Raw genomic sequence first — 21,350 nt, 5'->3', positions numbered from 1 at the left:
CTTACATGTCAGCCTCTTTTCAACCCTGTAATGTATGGACTGAATATGTCCAAAATTCGTAACATATTTAAAAATCTGGCCCAGTGAGGAAGAAAAGTCTGTCTTTGATTATATTTGTGTCAACAGCAATGACATCTGTACGATCTTTACTTATCCTAAAATTCAAAACTTAATGCAAATTTTCCACAAATGTCTTTTTGTTGCAAAGTTCGAGGTATCTGCAATATGCATCTGCATTCATTTAAAGAGATCTAAAAACAATATGTAGGTTCAGTACAGATAAAATTGTATTTCTGCGCAGTTCATTAATTTAACTCTGGTATTACGTGTTATTTGTAAAGTGTTAAATCTCCATTCAGTCACTGACTGAAATACCCACTTTACGTTTTGTTTATGTGCATATTAAAAGCATGTATATGAAGAATTTGGATATGGTAATATATGCTGCTTCCTATTTTTATGATAAATATTGAATTTATGTATTCAGGTTTATGAAAACAACATATATACAAAGTTCTGTATGTGTATATGTTTTTTCTTATTAATTATATACACATCTATCTTTCATGTGTACATTCATAATATCAACATACATTTATGAGCTAAGGGATGAATTTTAATGTACAAAACATGTGTACAATATCACCACATCTACATAGAAGTTCATATAATAAAAACATTACTATGATGAACTTTTAAATGGTATTACATGTTGCTATCATATATTTTAACAGAAATATTTCAAATTTACAAGTTTTTGGAATCAACATAAAATACTTTTATACGTATATGTGTTTCTTATAAATTTTGGCATACATATCTTTAATTGATGTGTAATATCAACTTATGTTGTTGATTTCATAAACTTCTATATATTGATTAAATATTTATTGTTAAATATACGATAGCAACCTATAACACCATCAAATAATTCATCACATAAATGTTTTTATTTTAATATTTGCACAAATATATTCATCCAAAGCTCATCAATGTGTTATTTATGTTAACATGAATGATATACACGTATGGCAAAATTAATGACATATATAAACATACTGATTTTTTGTGTACATGTTGTTTTCATAATCTTGTGTATATATAATAGACATTCATCATTAAAATATATGACAGCAGCACGTGTCACAGTCTCCATTCTCCTTCACCTAGTATGTTTCCTAGCCACACCCATCTCATCAGGCAATTCCACTCACCTGTGTTCATCAGCACACGTGTAGCTCATCTCATGCAATCAATAAATATTGTTCAGGTTTATGAAAACAACATATATACAAAGTTCTGTGTGTGTATATGTTTTTTCTTATTAATTATATACACATCTATCTTTCATGTGTACATTCATAATATCAACATACATTTATGAGCTAAGGGATGAATTTTAATGTACAAACATGTGTACAATATCACCACATCTACATAGAAGTTCATATAATAAAAACATTACTATGATGAACTTTTATATGGTATTACATGTTGCTATCATATATTTTAACAGAAATATTTCAAATTTACAAGTTTTTGGAATCAACATAAAATACTTTTATACGTATATGTGTTTCTTATAAATTTTGGCATACATATCTTTAATTGATGTGTAATATCAACTTATGTTGTTGATTTCATAAACTTCTATATATTGATTAAATATTTATTGTTAAATATATGATAGCAACCTATAACACCATCAAATAATTCATCACATAAATGTTTTTATTTTAATATTTGCACAAATATATTCATCCAAAGCTCATCAATGTGTTATTTATGTTAACATGAATGATATACACGTATGGCAAAATTAATGACATATATAAACATACTGATTTTTTGTGTACATGTTGTTTTCATAATCTTGTGTATATATAATAGACATTCATCATTAAAATATATGACAGCAGCACGTGTCACAGTCTCCATTCTCCTTCACCTAGTATGTTTCCTAGCCACACCCATCTCATCAGGCAATTCCACTCACCTGTGTTCATCAGCACACGTGTAGCTCATCTCATGCAATCAGCCCAGCATACATAAGCTCCAGCTCCACACACACCAGTTGCCAGATTGTCTTCGCTCTCATGAAAGCCTTTCCAGCAATTTGTCTTGGACCGATCACCCATTGCCGACCCGTTTCATCCCCGTTCCTGCCTGCTGGCCTTGCCCTCGGACTGATTGCAAGATCCTGACCTGTTTCTGCTCTGGCCCTGCCTGCTCGTCTGATCCCCGGCTATCGACCTCGCCTTCTGTCTCTGACACCGAGCTTTCTGCCTGTAAGTCCCGACTGTGCTGGTTATCTGATCCCTTGCCTGTCCCCGACTCTCCAACTGTCTGTTCCCCCGCAACTGTTCATCTGGATTGCAAGTCATGTAATCTCCTCTTGGACGGGAGGTTACGTCTCTGACTCCCCTCCCGGCATTGCGGGTTCAAGCCCCAGCTGTACCAGTGATATTAAAGACTCTGCTCCTGTGTTGCACACGTCACTGCCTCATGGCTTAGAGGTACCGACGACGACGCGGGTACGAGACCCGCCTGAGGCAGGTACATATTTTCCTGAGTGTTCAATAAAGACTGTTGATTACTTTATCTGCTTGCTGCTTCGCATCTGGGTTCTTTCCTGTGAGTCTGGACGTGACAGTACGATCTGGCCAAAAGATGGATCCAACGAGTAGTAAGCCCTCCCCACTTGACAGACTGGAGAGAATTGAAGACACACTGGTGAGCCATGAGGGATTGATTGCAGCATCTACTAGCCATCTGCAACGGGCAATTGATTCTCTGACTAAGATGGTGTCAGGGTTAACCGACCAGCTTCAGCAACAATCATGCACTGGCCCTTCACACGCACCGTCGGCTTCCGCTGCTGTGCCCATGGCTCCTCTCCTAGCCACGGACACTCCTGAGCCACGTGTTGGGATGCCTGAACACTATGATGGGAACTCAGAGGACTGTGCACCATCATCACAAACTGTACCCTGCTCTTCGCTCTCCAGCCATGCACGTTTGCCACGGAATTAGCCAAGGTGGCTTTCACCATTAATCACCTGACTGGCCGTGCATAGCTGTGGGGAACTGCCGAGTGGGAACGACAGTCACCTGCCTGCCAGAGCTTCTCGGCCTTCTCAGCAGAGCTCCGCAAGGTTTTTGGACAAACTCCTGCTAGATCTGAAGTGGCTGGTGGACTCCTGAATCTGAGACAAGGCCAGAGGTCAGTGGCAGACTTTTCTATAGACTTTCGCACCCGGGCCAGCCAGTGTGGCTGGAACCCTGCTGCTCAGATCGACGCCTTCATGCATGCCTTGGCCGACTACATCAAATACGAGCTGGTGTCACACGAGGTTCCTACCTCCCTCGACGACATCATCAACCTGGCCATCCGCATTGATCTCCGGGTTCAGACTCGGCGATGGGAATGATGCCAGGGTCCATGTCAGAGGGAGCCCACCAGTCCACACCCACCTCCGAACCTACTGCTGACTGAACCGGAACCCATGCAGCTGGGACGCACCTCCCTCACCCCGGCAGACCGGAGGCGACGCCAGCTAGCCCAGCTCTGCCTGTACTGTGGAGGAGAAGGACATTTCGTTGCCACCTGCCCGTTAAAAGACAGAGCTCACCCGTAGATGAGGAGATATGGGTGAGCTCAATAACAGAGTCTCCTCGCTCTCACCGTCTCCTGCTTCAAGCCCGTCTGCTTCTCCATGATGGTTCTCACACCCTGGCCACCCTCATCGACTCTGGAGCAGATTCCTGTCTGATCAGTGAGAGGGTGTCTCTGCAAATGGGACTTGGCCAGGTCCCACTGACTCACCCGATCCCTGCACGAGCCCTCGTCGGCCACAAGATGGGCACCATCACCCACCAGACTGCGCCAGTCTCGATGCTCCTGTCAGGGAATCATCATGAGACCATCCAGTTCCACATTCTGGATTACCCTGATCTGCCTCTGGGTTTCCCACGGCTTCACCGCCACAACCCCCACATCGATTGGTCTACAAGTTCCATCCTTGGCTGGGGAACATCATGTCATCTCACCTGCCTGAAGAACGCCACTGCACTACTCCACCCTGCCAGCACCATTCCACCATCTGAGCTCTCTAATGTGCCACCTGAATACCATGACTACAGCCAAGTCTTCAGCAAGGCCAAAGCTACGTCTCTGCCTCCCCACCGGCCATACGACTGCGCCATTGATCTCCTGCCTGGCACCGCTTCTCTAAGGGCCGTCTGTACTCCCTCTCCGCTCCTGAGAGGCAGGCCATGGAGGAGTACATCAACAACTCCCTGTCGGCTGGCCTCATCCGTCCCTCCTCATCCCCTGCTGGAGAAGGTTTCTTTTTTGTAGAAAAGAAGGACAAATCCGTGAGGCCCTGCATTGACTATCGAGGACTGAATGAAATAACAGTGAAGAACCGTTATCCTCTGCCTCTGATCTTATCAGCCTTTGAACTGTTGCAGGGAGCCACCATCTTCACCAAGCTTGATCTCCGGAACGCCTACCACCTTGTTCACATCCATGAAGGGGACGAATGGAAGACGGCGTTCAATACCCCCATTGGCCATTATGAATATTTGGTCATGACGTTTGGTCTCACCAATGCTCCCGCCGTGTTCCAAGTCCTCGTTAACAACATCCTCCGCGACATGCTTAATAAGCATGTCTTCATGTACCTTGATGACATCCTCATCTTCTCCAAGACCCACAACGAGCACATCCACCATGTTCAATCCGTCCTGCAGCGGCTCCTGGAGAACTCACTCTTCATAAAGGCAGAGAAATATGAGTTTCACGTCACAGCAGTCTCCTTCCTGGGCTATATCGTCTCAAGGGGTCACATTCAGATGGATCCTAGCAAGGTCTCCGTTGTAGCTTCATGGCCTGTCCCTGATTCCCACAAGCAACTGCAACGTTTCCTGGGGTTCGCCAATTTCTACAGAAGGTTTATCCGAAACTACAGTTCTGTGGCAGCTCCGCTCACCACTCTCACCAGTTCCAAGACTCCTTTCCTCTGGTTGCCAGATGCTGAGAACGCCTTCAGGACACTCAAAAAGAGGTTTACATCTGCCCCCATCCTCCAGATGCCTGATCCCGACCTCCAGTTCATAGAGGAAGTGGATGCCTCTGATGTTGGAGTGGGAGGAGTCCTCTCTCAGCGGTCCACCACAGATCTAAAGTTCCACCCCTGCGCCTTTTTCTCTCGCCGCTTGTCCCCCACTGAAAGGAACTACGATATCAGCAACAGAGAACTCCTGATGGTCAAGTTGGCTCTGGAAGAATGGCGCCACTGGCTTGAGGGTACCAAGGATCCCTTTCTTACCAACCACAAAAACCTGGAATACATTAAGACTGCCAAAAGACTAAATTCCCACCAAGCCCGTTGGTCATTCTTCTTCACCAGGTTTAACTTCACCCTTTCCTATCGCCCTGGTTCTCGTAATACCAAACCTGATGCCCTCTCACAGCAATTTCTGCAGGACGACGATGTTGCTAAGGGACCGGCGCCCATCCTTCCGCCTCCCTGTGTCATCGCCACCCTTACCTGGGACATTGAGTAGCGGGTGAGAGCAGCTACTCTGGATCAGCCAGGTCCCAGCACCTGTCCTTCCCACTGCCTCTTCGTCCCAGAAACATTAAGGTCTGAGGTCCTGCTGTGGGCCCATGCCTCCAACCTCACCTGCCATCCCGGTTCCCGACGTACTCAGGAGGTCCTCCTCCAAAGATTCTGGTGGCCCACGCTGGAGGAAGACACCAGAGACCCTGCCTGCTCATCTGATCCCCGGCTATCGACCTCGCCTTCTGTTTCTGACACCGAGCTTTCTGCCTGTAAGTCCTGACTGTGCTGGTTATCTGATCCCTCGCCTGTCCCCGACTCTCCAACTGTCTGTTCCCCCGCAACTGTTCATCTGGATTGCAAGTCACGTAATCTCCTCTTGGTCGGGAGGTTACGTCTCTGACTCCCCTCCTGGCATTGCGGGTTCAAGCCCCAGCTGTACCAGTGATATTAAAGACTCTGCTCCTGTGTTGCACACGTCACCGCCTCATGGCTTAGAGGTAACAGCGCCAACTCTCCCACCGGCGACGCGGGTACGAGACCTGCCTGAGGCAGTTACATATTTTCCTGAGTGTTCAATAAAGACTGTTGATTACTTTATCTGCTTGCTGCTTTGCATCTGGGTTCTTTCCTGTGAGTCTGGACGTGGCAGCACGTAATACTGTCAAAAAATTCAGTGTATGAATGTCCCTAATATATGTATAAATGCTTATTCTGTAGACATATATGTTTTGTACATATGAATTCATCCTAAAACTCATCAATAAATTTTTATATTTTACACTGAAGATAGATATAATTGTCGAAAATTAATAATAGAAAGATATATACATACAGAATTGTTGTGTGTGTGTGTGTGTGTGTGTATATATATATTATTTTCATGAATTTGCATATCAAAATTAACTATATGTCCTTAACATAAATGGTTACACCATAAATTAATGCATAAAAACTCATGCTATACATATTTTTAACAAATATGTTACAGTATATGCTTATATTGTAGACATTAATGCTTTATACAACAATGTTCATCCTAAAGCCCATCAACATATGTTGATATCATATAAAAGATGATGTGCAGGTCAAAAGATTAATAAAACAACACATGCATACAGGTTGTACAGGCTTTATGTATTTTTCATGAGCTTATCTAAATTCTATATGATTTTCGGAATAATCTTTTACATACATACAGGTTGTATATTTATGTATGTGTTGTTAACAAATACAACTGTAGTTAATAAAAGGTTCATTGATAATAGCTGTGATTCTAGCTCGTGACTGCTGTGAATAGGGCAGCTGACAACAAGGGAAAGATCAGGAAAGACAGCTGATAGGAGGGAAAAGACTCCAAAGGTGCTGGCATGGGTTAGCAACCCATGGTAGCAGTGGTGAGGCCTAGCAGCCTTACTACAACCAAAATTAGCTACAGCCAACATAGGGAAAATATCCCAAGAGTCAGCGAGAGCTGGGGTGGAAGATGACTCACAGGTGGATTACACGGTAACAGACATTGTAACGGACACGACTATGACTTGGATCTGTGACTCAGTGAACGATAGGGGCACGGACCTATCCATCAGGGCTAGAATTAGCAGCATTCAGGGCAAGGTGAGCGCATCTGTAGAGGATAAAAGTAGCACAGTTGAGATCAAGATGCTTCAGGTTTGTCCTTGCAGCTGGCAGAAAGTAACCTCACTATAAGGCCTCAGAACTCATCAGGGAAAGAAGAAGTGTGTGGCAAAGAAAAGGCAGAGTAGCCGCATTGATCAGTACTTCCTAAGAAGTCAGTCGAGTCAGTCGGATGAAGTCCAGCAGCAGGTAGAAAACCACAGTTCACAGGATATCAGTAATGCTGCCACTGATGAGGAGGAGGAGGAGGAGGAGGAGGAGGAGGAGGAGGAGGAGGAGGTAAGAGAGGATGCAGGTGACACTGAGGTCAGTATGCCAGTCAGAGAGAGAACCATGGAGCAAAAGGTTAGAGTTAGATGGCCTAGGGCAAATGACAGTAAAGAATGGGAGATAATTAATAGAGATTTGTCAGTAATCTTGAGTAGGCTTAGAGGAAATGCAATAGAAAGGCTAGAAAAGATGGGAGATATAATTTACTCATATGGTGTAGAGAGGTTCGGGGTGCATGAGAGAAAGAGGAGTGAGAGGGTACAGTCAGGTAAGTCTAGGCGGCAAAGAGAAATAGAGAAGTTAGTCAAGGAAAGGAGACAGTTAAGAAAGGTGTGGAGAAAGGCTACAGAAGAAGAAAGGGAGAGAATTAATGTGTTGCAAGAGGAGTTGAGAAGCAGGCTAGCAGTTCTTAGAAGGGCAGAGCATCTCAGGAAAAAGAGGAGAAAGAAGGAATATGTTAGGACAGGGGAGGGCAGCTCAAAGCAGAAAGGCTAGAGGTTGAAGAATATTTGAAAAGTACATATTCAGATTTAGAGAAGAATAGTATAGTAGGTTTCGCACCCAATATCCCTCCATTAGAAGGGATAGAGCATGAGATGGATGTCAGGCCACCTTGGTGGAAGGAAGTTCATGAGGTAGTCAGGCATGCAACGGCTTCTTCGGCCCCAGGGCCTAATGGAGTCCCCTACCGGGTTTATAAAAGTGCACCTGATATCGTTAAATTTTTGTGGAAACAGCTAAGAATAGTTTGGGAGAAACAAATTATCCCAAGAGCATGGCGTAGGGCAGGGGGTGTCCTCATTCCTAAGGAGAAGGAGTCTGTGGACTTAGCCAGTTCCGGATGATTTCTCTCTTGAATGTAGAGGGGAAGATTTTCTTTAGTGTAGTAGCGCAGAGATTAGTTAGCTACTTAGAAAGGAATAGCTTAATAGATACCATGGTGCAGAAGGCAGGAATACCAGGTTTTTCAGGGTGTTTAGAGCATACTAGTATGATCTGGCACCAGATTCAGGCAGCGAAGATTAACAAAAGGGACCTGCATGTAGTATTTTTAGATCTTAGATCAAATGCATTTGGTTCAGTACCGCATAGCCTCATTTGGAGTGCGTTTGACTACTTCAGAGTGCCACAGGTAGTTGTCAACTTAGTGAAAGCATATTTTCAGGATATTAGGTTGTGTCTAAGTATGGCAGGTTTCACAACAGGTTGGCAGAGGCTAGAAATAGGCATCATGGCAGGGTGTACAATTTCTCCATTAGCATTTACTATGGCGATGGAAGTAATCATCAGGGCTTCTAAGTGGGTGGTAGGTGGGGAGAGACGGCAGAATGGGTTGCATCTTCCACCAGTTAGGGCTTACATGGATGACATGACACTGGTGACCACAACAATGCCATGTACATAAGAGGCTACTAGAGAAGGTAAATAAGAACCTCAAGTGGGCCAGCATGAAGATCAAGCCTAGTAAATCTCGATATGTAGAAGGAAGTTAAGTGATAGGAAGTTTTTCATAGATGATGAGGACATCCCAACAATTAGGGAAAAGTCAGTAAAGAGCTTAGGTAGGTTGTACAATGTAGAGTTGAATGATGAGGAACAGGTGGTGAAATTTAGAAAAGATGTGGCTGAAGGATTGGATAGAATAGATAAATCAGAACTTCAGGAAAGTTGAAGTTGTGGTGTTTGCAATTTGGGCTATATCCTAGGTTAATGTGGCCATTGTCAGTTTATGAAATTCCAATATCTGTTGTGGAGAGAACTGAAAGGTCGTTTAGCTCCTATATTAGGAAGTGGTTGGGTGCTCCTAGGTGCCTAAGTAGTGTTGTGTTGTATGGAAAAGGGATACTTCAGCTGCCAGTATCTAGTTTAACAGAGGAATTTAAATGTACCAAGGTCAGGACAGAGCTCTTGTTATCTGGGAGTAAGGACGTGGTAGTTAGGAGTGTGGTTCCAAATCCAACCAAGGGGAGGAAGTGGAACCCAAGATCGGCAGTTCAGGAGGCAGAGGCAGCTCTTAGACATGCAGAGATTGTAGGTAATGTTCAGTTTGGCCGGGGAGGCCTGGGGCTTGGCTCAGGCAAACCGGTATGGAATACAGCAGGCCTCAAAGATAAAAGAAAGCTGGTTGTAGAACAGAGACGCAGACAGGAAGAGATGCTAAGGGGTGCAAAGGTAGTGGCCCAGGCTAAACAGGGACAGTGGTTGAATTGGGAAAATGTAGAGAAGAGGAAGCTTAGTTGGAGGGACCTGTGGAGTATGGAGGAGAATCGTATTAGATTCCTGATAGGGGCTACATACGATGTGTTACCAACCACCCAGAACCTAAAACTGTGGGTAAATGAGGACCCATCATGCCCATTGTGTTCATGTACCGCAACCTTAAAGCATATTTTGTCAGGCTGTAAAGTTAGCTTTTCACAGGGCCGATATACTGTATATCACACGCACATGTACTCAAGACAGACTTTATTTTCAACATGACTACTCTTTGAGAGGAAACCCAAAGTTCGCAAGTCTTTTCTTTGTTCCATTGTCTGACTGACCTCACAGTCAGGTAGACCCCTCCCTGAACTCCAAGGTCATTTTTGATTGCGCCATCTTTGACCAGTCCAATCCATGTATAGCTTCCTGTTGTCAGCCATGTTATTTGTAGGTCAGATGGCCTTTGCCTCACTCACACACACACACACACACACACACACACACACACACACACACACACACACACACACACACACACATATCCATGCTTGTGAGTATCTGTGTTTGTTTGACTTTTTTTCTATGTGAGTAAATACTGGAATCATACCTGTTGTCTTTTAAATGTTACACAAAGGTGAATGAGTAGTCATCCTCTGCTATGTCAAGAAATCCAAAATCCTTCAACCTTTACTATTAATGTGGTCATTTTGGTTATAATTATTAATTTCATTATTAATCAGAATTCCAAATTGATGTGTTGTGTATTTTATGAGACTGATTTCTTTAACTGCCGATCATGTTTTGCCTTTTTGGGAGTGGTGCCCTACGCAGTGATTTAATGTCATTTAAGTAACAATATTTAACATAATTAATGATTATTATTGGTAATTAATAAATATTTCTGGTAGCAATTGGTGACCCGTTACGAGGTCAGGTCCCAGCAGGGGTTTATGCCCAAAGCCATAGATTGACTGGAGAGGGTCAAAGTCCAAATACTAAAATATAGCTAGTTCACAGCTTTCTTTTTGTCATCTTCATATTTTTTCCAGTGAGTGGGCTAAAAAGTTTGTTTTCCCATCATCAGTATCAGTCTGTGGGTCCCTTTAATGATGAGGTCAGTGCTGTGGGCGTCTTTAAAAAGTTTTAAAGAAGCAGAGTTTCAGTTCAGTTAGGGCACAGTTGTGGTATGACTACAGCAGGACAGCAGGTGAATGTGATACTTGGTGTTTGATGTTGTTTAGTTTAGATGAGTTAAAAATCTGCTGAAATGTAATTTGATTAGTAAAATTAGTTTTATCTGCAAACAGCTTTATTAATGTTTCACAAGCCAAAAGAAGGATCATGGTAAACTCAACTCAGGTGACATACTTCACATTCACCGCCTACTTTGACAGCAGCCATTTCCAGTACTTATATTTCTTGTTCGTCATGTTCCTATATATGTTGATTCTTTGCTCCAACCTCCTGCTGATTGTGGTTATCTGTGTGAACAGAACCTTACATGAACCTATGTACATGTTTCTGTGCAGCCTGTTTGTAAATGAACTGTATGGTAGTACAGGGTTGTTTCCATTCCTGCTGCTTCAGATCCTCTCTGACATTCACGCTGTTTCTACCTCCTTTTGTTTCCTGCAGATTTTCTGTGTGTACTCATATGGATGTGTAGAGTTTTCCAACCTAGCCGTCATGTCTTATGACAGATATCTTGCCATCTGTTATCCTCTACAATATAACACATGTATGACATTTTACAAGGTCGTCGTTCTTATTTCTCTGAGTTGATTATTCCCTGTTCTTACAGTTGTTGTTTTGGTGTCATTAATTGGTTCTTTACAGCTGTGTGGGAACGTTATCAATAAGGTGTACTGTGACTACTACTCCATCGTTAAACTGGCATGTTATGACACCACAGTCCAGAACATTTATGGACTAATTTACGGCTCTCTCATAATCTCATGTCCTGTATCTTTAATCTTTTACAGTTATATAAAGATCCTTAAAGTTTGTTTTTCTGGTTCTAAACAGACCAGACAGAAAGCTGTCAGCACCTGCACACCTCACCTTGCTTCCCTCTTGAACTTCTCCTTTGCTGGTCTTTTTGAAATAATACAGAATCGGTTTAATATGAACAGTGTGCCCAACATGTTGCGAATCGTTTTGTCATTACACTTTTTTACATGTCAGCCTCTTTTCAACCCTGTAATGTATGGACTGAATATGTCCAAAATTCGTAACATATTTAAAAGTCTGGCCCAGTGAGGAAGAAAAGTCTGTCTTTGATTATATTTGTGTCAACAGTAATGACATCTGTACGATCTTTACTTATCCTAAAATTCCAAACTTAATGCAAATTTTCTACAGATGTCTCTTTGTTGCAAAGTTTGAGGCATCTGCAATATGCATCTGCATTCATCTGTGAAATACCCACCGTACGTTTTGTTTATGTGCATATTAAAAGCATTTATATGATGGATTTTTATATGGTAATATATGCTGTTACTATGTATTTAGGCAATGAATATTTCATATAAAGAAATGTATGAAAACATTTTTAATATGCATAATGTATGTCTACAATATGAGCATATAAACATATATTAAAAACAATTATATGATGAATTGTTGTGCCTTTACATGTTACAATATATGTTGAATGATGAATATTTAATATGCACAAGTTTATGAAAACAACATATATGCAACAATTCTTCATGTTTTTGAGGTTTTTTTGACATCACTTTTGTTAACATAAATAATAACATATTGACTGGGATGAATATATATATGCGCTTAGAAGAAGCTAGGCTTCTTACTGGTTTTAACAGACGGCATCACATCACCCCAATGCTGGCTTGCCTCCATTGGCTCCCTGTGCTTTTTAGAATTGATTTTAAGATTTTACTGATCACTTTTAAAGCCCGTCTGGGTCTGGCCCCAAGTTACATAGCAGAAATGTTGACCCCATATGAGACAGTACGCAGCCTTAGATCCTCAGGCAGGGCCCTCCTGGCCGTTCCAAAGTCCAGACTTAAATCTAGAGGCGACCACGCTTTTTCCACCAGGGCCCCTCGACTTTGGAATGACCTGCCTGAGGAGATAAGGCTTGCAGAATCAGTAACATCTTTTAAATCTCTTCTTAAAACCCATTTTTATAGACTTGCCTTTATGTGATGTTACTCTTTTTATTTATTTTATTCTATTCCGTTTAATTGTTTATTCTTTGTTATGCTATTGTTATTATGCAATGTTGTCTTTTTATCCTTCTATTCGTTTTTTCTAGTATTTAGAAATAATATTTTATTACCTTTATTGTTCTTATCTCTTTTAACATTCTGTCATATCATTCTGTCTATGTTTTGCTTAAGTTTACCTCAATTTGAGCTTAATTTTGTCCTGCTTTTGCTTGCCCTCACTGTTTTGACTCTCTTGCTATAGATATTCCTGCTTTTGCTTTGTTTGTCAAAGCACTTTGTAAACTTTTGTTTTTAAAGGTGTTATATAAATTAAGTTATTATTATTATTTTTATATAAAAAAAATTGTAAGGTACATTTTAATATGGTATCATTTGTTGCTACCATATTTTAATGAAAAGATTCATTTAATACATAGAAGCTTATGAAATCAACAAATATACAACAATTTTGTATGTGTATATATTTCTTATGTTAACATATATAATATCAACATATTTATGGGCTTTTGGATTAATATATAGGAACATTATATATGTGTTAGCATATTTTATATAAGTACATATATTTTAAACATTTTTATGATTAACTTGCATATGGTGTAACATGGTATTACATGCTACCACATTTTTAAATAATAAATCTTTAGTTAATATTTAGCAGTTAATGAAAAACAACAGGTCAGATAATTAAATCCTTCCACAAAAAGGAACTTTATGTAGTTGAAGTGACAAATTACAGATAAACCAGAATAAATCTTCCAGTTTTTCGGCACAGTGTTTGAGAATATGTCCTGAAATGACGTCAGGGCCAGGACTTTTCATTTCTTTTACACTCCTGAAGAGTTTGAGGACTTTGCCCTTATCTACATGAACACAGTTCCCCTCAGGAGCAGGAGCAGCATTTGGAAAGACTGACAGCTCTTCATTAAAATGATGGACATTAAAACAGTTGTAAAAAGTTTTCAGCTCATTTGAAACTTCAAAGGCAGAATTGCCATTCAGGGAAATAGATCAGTTAAATCAGATAATAGTCAAAATTTATCACAGTTTATTGTTGAGTATTTGAAAGATTGTCCCAAAACATATTGTGAGCATTCAGAGCCCTTTAAAGCCTTCAATCACAATCTTCATCAGGGCCAAACTCCGCCGTGTGCGACACAGAGAGGAGGATTTTAGACGCGCACCGTGTAGGGACATAAATGACATGCCGTTGTGTAAATAAGATAAACAAGTGTTACCAACGCCAAGCTGGCAGACCCCCGAACCGTAGTAAAGGGACCTCCGAAGACCATTAGCTCCTTTAGCTTGTGTTAGCTCGTTGTGGCAACAACACATAAACCACGGGACTTCGTCTGCGTTAAAGAACGGCACTTTATTTTCAGCACTGCAGGGATGATGCACAGCCTCTCTCATCAGTGTCTGACTTTTACATAGAGGGAAATAACTCAAAAACAGCATGCAGAACTGCGTAGACTTCTTTGCTGTGGCTGCTCGAAGTAAACAACAGAGCACATGCCTCACTTTCTTCCTGGGGCGCATCCATCTGACATCACACACCACACCCGGCACACTAACGTCTCATACCTCCTACATCTGTACCATCTGTACACCTGTAACACAAGGCTATTTAGTTTGTTTAATAAAAGGACAAGGTATAGACCTGTTCGATACTAAAGGTAACCTTAAATGACTTCTGTTGTGATCCAATATGATGGTAGGGGAAACATTGCCGTATGATAAGAAAGGGGTCCGGTGGAAAGCGATCACAGATGCAGTCGCCATGTATATTGCAAGAGATATGGTGCCCATATCAATCAATCAATCAATTTTATTTATAAAGCCAAATATCACAAATCACAATTTGCCTCACAGGGCTTTACAGCATACGACATCCCTCTGTCTTATGACCCTCACTAGCCTGGTTCCAGACCATAGACCCCGCCCACTCAACTGAGTAGGCTTGCATCTCTGGTCTGGCATACTGCAATGAATTTGCGATTTATCTCGTCCAAACGATGGACAGACCAATGAAGGCCGGGGGTAGGGGCGGGTCTAGCAATTACTCAATCAGCGCCACGCTGATGTCAAGCTGTACGCCGGTGGGTAACTGGTGAGGATAGCAACAAAGGCGACCGCTACAGATCCTACAGACCACATTAACGATGCTATCGAAGTATTTCGCCACTACTCGTGTTAATGGAGGACCAAATTAAGGAAGCTGCTAAACTGGATTTAACGGCAATGCGGCTGGGCGTGCACAACGACGGAGACATTTTAAACGGACAATGCTGGCTTGTTTTCGGCACCCCCGAGGCATGGATACTAATGACGTCATATTCTGGGTGAGTTGTTGTTGTCTACTGATTGGTTAGGGAAAAATCAAATTCCCTCCCCCTTGTAAATCACCTTCAATGGAGGCGATGTCAGACTGAAGTTTCTGGGAGCTTCAGTCTTACACTCAGGCTAGACCCTCACAGCTGATCAGGAAAAACTCTCCAAAAAAACCTTTAACGGGGGAACAACGGTAAAAACCTCAGGAAGAGCAACTGAGGAGGGATCCCTCTTCCAGGATGGACAGACGTGCAATAGATGTCGTACAGAACAGATCAACATAATAAATTAACAGTAATCCGTATGACACAATGAGACAGAGAGAGAGAGACAGAGAGAGACAGAGACGGAAGCAGGACAGACGGTAATGACAGTAGCTTACAACAACATTAATGAAAGTAATAATATTATAATTAATAATAATATATTAATATCTGGCAGTATACAAGTGTGACAATAATCATATGTGTATAATAACAGTAGAAGTATGACTAATGACTAATAATGGCAGCAGCAGCAGCAGGAGGCATCTGGCAGGACCACGGCAGCACCACAACCACACACGTCACGCTGTCCAGGCACCGCTGTGATATGAGTTAATCTGAGAGACAGTGGAGCACAAAGGCTCCGGAGAAGAAGCCGAGTTAGTGACATCCAGAATGGCCGGGTTAGCAAGATGCAGTAATAGAATATGAGAGAGAGAGAGAGAGAGAGAGAGAGAGAGAGAGAGAGAGAGAGAGAGAGAAGGTGCCCAGTGTATTATAGGGGGGTCCTCCGGCAGACTAGGCCTAAGTCAGCCTAACTAGGGGCTGGTACAGGGCAAGCCTGAGCCAGCCCTAACTATAAGCTTTATCAAAGAGGAAAGTCTTAAGTCTAGTCTTAAATGTGGAGACGGTGTCTGCCTCCTGGACCGTAACAGGAAGATGATTCCACAGGAGAGGAGCCTGATAGCTGAAGGCTCTGGCTCCTGATCTACTTTTGGAGACTTTAGGGACCACGAGTAACCCTGCGTTCTCAGAGCGCAGTGTTCTGGTGGGATAATATGGCACTATGAGCTCTCTAAGATATGACGGAGCTTGACCATTTAGAGCTTTATAAGTTAACAGTAGGATTTTAAATTCAATTCTGGATTTTAGAGGAGCCAGTGCAGAGAAGCTAAAACAGGAGAGATATGATCGTTTCTTAGTTCCTGTTAGTACACGTGCTGCTGCATTCTGAATTAGCTGGAGAGTTTTTAAGGACTTACTAGAGCTACCTGATAATAGAGAGTTACAGTAATCCAGCCTAGAGATAACAAAAGCGTGGACCAATTTTTCTGCATCTTTTCGGGTCAGGATAGGCCTAATTTTCGCAATATTACGCAGATGAAAAAATGCAGTCCGTGAGGTTTGTTTTAAATGAGAATTAAAAGACAAATCTTGATCTAATGTTACTCTGAGGTTTCTTACGGTAGTGCTAGAGGCCAGAGCAATGCCATCTAGAGAAACTATGTCATCAGATAAAGAGTCTCTGAGTTGTTTGGGGCCAAGAACAATAACTTCAGTTTTGTCTGAATTTAACATCAGGAAATTGGTGCTCATCCAAGTTTTTATGTCTTTAAGGCAGTTATGGAGTTTAGTTAATTGATTACTTTCTTCTGGCTTCATCGATAAATACAACTGAGTATCATCCGCATAACAATGGAAATTTACAGAGTGATTTCTAATGATGTTACCTAAAGGAAGCATACATAGAGTAAATAGGATTGGTCCGAGCACAGCTCAAATAAATTATTATCATGGAGAAAATCACACAGCTGGTCTGCGACTACTTTCTCAAGGATCTTTGAAAGAAAGGGAAGATTAGATATTGGTCTATAGTTGGCTAACACCTCTGGATCCAGGATGGGCTATATAGGCTACCGTGGAAAAAGCCAGGGTTTATTCACATGTTTAAAGTTTTGAACCCCAGGTATGCGCTACCAGGCCGCGTTTCTTTCTTCTTTTTTTTTTTTTTTAACTAGGAGGGGAAAAAAACGATTTAAATCGTGAATCGGATTTTTTGTGAAAAAATCTGAGAATTTTTTTTTTTCTTTTTAGGCCATATCACCCAGCCCTAACAACCATGTTGGATTTTAAATGCTGCTGAAGTACGAGACACTTTGTGCTGTAAGGTATGAATGTGAACATGATGGCAGCTCAGTCAAAAGTTAACCACTAAAATAACATCTGAAATAAATGAACTGCCTCTGAAATGTGGGGCACATTACACCATGTAAATTATAATTCAGTTTCAGCTGAAATGAGAGGCATGTTGCTCCATGCAGTATGAATGTAAACCTGCACATTATCTGACAAGATGTTGTAGTTGATCCAGGCGGTGCACAGGTTGGTCTGCCTGGTCTTTCAGTCTTGGGTAACTGCTCTGCCGACCAGTAGCTGGTGCTTGGCCACCCTGGTATTACCACCAATTCCTTTCTGGGCCTTGCTCATGTATTAGGCCATGTGCCTATTCATCTTAGCTGCTGTGATGCAGCCAAGCATCTCTAGGATCACTGTCGCTGTGGTGTATATTAACTGATTGGTCTCAGTTATGGTTTTAGTGGGGATAGTTTGTAGTACTGCATTGACATCATCTAGCAGACTTTCAGACTGTACTTTGTCACTTTGCCACTTAGCCTTGGTAGTTGGCTTCAGGGGTGCCGGGCTTCCATCTTATTCATGATTTTCAATCTCAGGTCATTTGCCCTTGTTGTAAGTGAATCTGTGTCAGAAGAGCTTGGGGGCTGGTACCCAATCTCGGAGTGTGGGGGTTATGATGACATCCCCACTTTGACCTGTCGTCCTGTCTCTTCCTTGCCGTAGCATGTTTGTTGTACCTCATCAATCTCTAGTTGCAATAGCAGTTGCTGTCTGTGGATGTTGGAACACTGGGCTAGGAATTTTTTCTACGTCAGCCGTTACGTTTTGGAGCCTCCATGTCTCCCACATCCTCTGCATGTAGCCCCTCTCACAGGGGTTATTTGTACAGCAGCATTCCAACAGTTCCATATTCTTTGTTCGAGACCATCTATGTCTTGTTCCAGTAGCCCAATTCTCATCAGGTTATGGACCTTGCCTAAGGGTCCAAACTGGATATGTGTTACCTGCTCTGACTAGGAATCAAGCATAGACAGACAGACAGACAGACAGATAGTTTAAAAAAAGTGTCTGGAATAGTTTCAGAAACTCTAAGAAACATCTTACCTGATATCTCAAGAATACCTTGAGGGGATGTCTTGAAATTTGGCACAAACGTTAACTTTGACTCAACAATGAACCCACTGAAATTTTTTGGTTGCATTTTAAAGGTCAGTGTGACCTCACAAAACATGTTTTTTGTCATAACTGAGAATTCCTACAAGAACAAGAATTCCTACGTACCCAGACTTGACTTGTCTTGTCTTGTCTTGTCTTGTCTTGTCAGCGTCAGATTGGCTTTGGACAAATTGTTTTCTAAATGAACATCAGCTAAATTCTTGGCACAAGGTTTTGTTTTAGGAAAAATAACACATCCAGGGAAGCCACTGGATACGCTTTTATTGTTGCAGTATCCTCTCACAGATGTTGTTTTCTGGTATTTGGGGATCAAATGTACTTTTTAGTGTGTGCAGTCTATTTTTGTTTCTCTCCAGACCTCGGGTCATTTCTTTTTTTTTTTTTTTTCTATCGATAGTCTGACTTTGTGGGGCGACAATAGGCGTCACGAGTCCATGCAAACAAACACACCTCATGGAAACTTCTACTGCTGTTAATCTCTTTCAGTAGTGTAAATGTCTTTTTGTTTTTCCTTAACTAAGGAAACCTTTTAAGGGAATCTGCCCAACATCCTTAAAAAGGCGGGAAAAAAAATAATACTGGTGTCTGCCACATTCTTGGCTGTGCTTGATTCTGGGATGGATTATATATGAATGCACCCTCCCAGTGTTTGCTCTGGACTCTGTGTATCATGGTGCATTGAGATTCATGACCAACTGTAAGGCCCGAACTCATCACTGAATCCTCTATGCTCAAAGTACAGAGTTATTCTTGACCTACTTCCAGCGTATTAATGTGTGTACAGTAGGCAAAAAAATAAAAATGGCTCTGCTCTCAGTTAACAGAACAATTTTATTGTCTGTACCGAGGCTGGGTACTGATCTGCAGCTCCTTATCTATGGAATCTTCTGCAGACGGACTCAAATTAGTGTTCACACCATATGTGATGCAAATTTTCCTGACACGTTACTTGTACAAGGTTGAATGCTAGAATATTTTGTGTTGACTTCTGTCATATGCAAATTGTTGAACCGATGAATGAATTTCTGCGGGCACGTCCTCAGTATCATACGTCCTTGGAGGATTTCAATGCTGATCGGTCGCTGATCATATTCATATTCATGTTCATATTTTTAAACTCTCATGAGTAAGCAAATGATGCAAAATCGTGCCTCTCGCTTCATTTCTGCCACCTGATTTGCGTATTTCATGTCATTTGCATCACATCCACTGCGTCCATCACGCTGCCTGGCAGTGATTTGTGTTTAATCATGTCTTTACATTGACTTCACAGGTAATTCACTCACATGGATTATTTTATTTGCGCCTGGTGTGAAACTGTAATGTTCCCTTTAGCTGTTAGTGTGTTTGTGTTAATTTCCTGTTTTATTTTGAAATCCTGTTGTTTTTGGTTGATGTCTAGTTTTACTTCCTGTCTTTGTTCTTTTCCCGCCTTTTATCACTCACCTGTGACTGACTGACTTCACCTGTGTATATATACCATGTGTTTTCACCAGCCCTCTGCCAGATTACCATTGTCTCCCAGTATGTTCATGCTTTCCAGCCCTGTGGATCTAGTTTTGTTTGCCTGTTTTTTTGGACTTTGAAGACTTTTGGTGTCTTACTCTTGGAATTGCCTTCCTTTGGATTCTGCTTGAATTTTTAAGTAAAGAACTTTGACTTTCTGCATTTTTTTGTCCTGGGTTTTTTTTCCTCTGTATCTGAGTCTTTTCTTCTGAAACGTGTCAGAACACAACATCAAATAGCACTCAGTGGTTCCTCTCAGCTGTTTCAAATCACTGCTGCAGGATTTTTGTACAGAGTCATCTATATGCTGATGTCAGGGTGTATTTTATCTGGTCTTTGTAATCATGTGCAGTTGCCCCATGTTTTATGTTTTTATGGTTCCTTACAGCAGATATTAACATACTTTTTGGCTTTTCTTTATAATAATCTCATCAGGTGTTTCATACTGCTCGTTTTAGAGCTGGATATTTAGGGACCTCGGCCGAAGGACGAAGTCCCTCTTGCTTTTGGTGCGTTTATTATTATTATTATTGGAGACCTCGGCCGAAGGACGTTCTGTTCTGTTTGTCATCTGTTGCACGTCTGTCGTCCTAGAAGAGGGAGCCCTCCTCATTTGTTCTTCCTGAGGTTTCTGCTGTGTTTTTCCCCTGTTAAAGGGAGGCTTTTCTTATCAGCTGTGAGGGTCATAAGGACAAAGGGATGTCATATGCTGTAAAGCCCTGTGGGCTTTACAGCATACAGCATCAAAATTCTACTCCCAAGTCATGCGTTTATTGTCAAAAATGACCTTGTGTTCTATTGACATTGCTTGTTTTATCGACATCTGGACTCTTATGGAGAGGCTAATTCACATTGTCTATGTGAGCTGGAGGCCGGCAGCGAGAGGCCGAGGTCCCGCCCAATGCTGCTTGCAGCTTTAATTTTATTTTGTATTTCTGGTCTATGCCGTCTGTCTGTAAATATGTTGCTGCCTGTTTTGGCCAGGACACTCTTAAATAACAGATTTTTAATCTCAAGAGGTTTTTTTTCTGGTTAAATAAATAAATAAATGAATAAAAACAGTAAGTCCCTCAGCTCAGGAGAAATTAAGCCTTAAGGAGAAAACTTACTGTGTTTTATGCAACCACGTCCTGTTTTGTTGTTTTTGTGGATGTTTATTTTAGCCATCTTTCCAAATTTGCTAGCTGTTAGCGGTTTAACCTGGTTCCATGTTTTTGCTGACAGCAGTGATGATGTCATACTGCTGCCGTATGGGGGGGTTTAAGAGAAGCAGCTCAGTGAGGAGGGGCTCAGTCTGACTTCAGCAGAACAGCTGATAGATGTTGGGTGACAGTTCAAAGAGCAGA

At 41.8% G+C, this 21,350-nt stretch overlaps 2 protein-coding genes across 2 annotated transcripts in view; both read left to right on the top strand.

The window, feature by feature from the left end:
• The window catches only part of LOC125888456 (olfactory receptor 52K1-like), a 185,410-nt gene that overhangs the window by 40,033 nt on the left and 124,027 nt on the right, over positions 1-21,350 (top strand). The window lies entirely within an intron of this gene.
• LOC125888473 (olfactory receptor 49-like) lies at positions 11,019-11,936 on the top strand. The gene is given in 1 exon segment (XM_049575855.1): positions 11,019-11,936. A coding segment is annotated over 1 exon segment (918 nt).

Source organism: Epinephelus fuscoguttatus, linkage group LG5 (genome assembly GCF_011397635.1).
Source record: "Epinephelus fuscoguttatus linkage group LG5, E.fuscoguttatus.final_Chr_v1".
Lineage (NCBI taxonomy): Eukaryota > Metazoa > Chordata > Actinopteri > Perciformes > Serranidae > Epinephelus > Epinephelus fuscoguttatus.
Note: the sequence above shows the minus strand (reverse complement) of the source record. Positions and strands in the feature narration are given on the sequence as shown.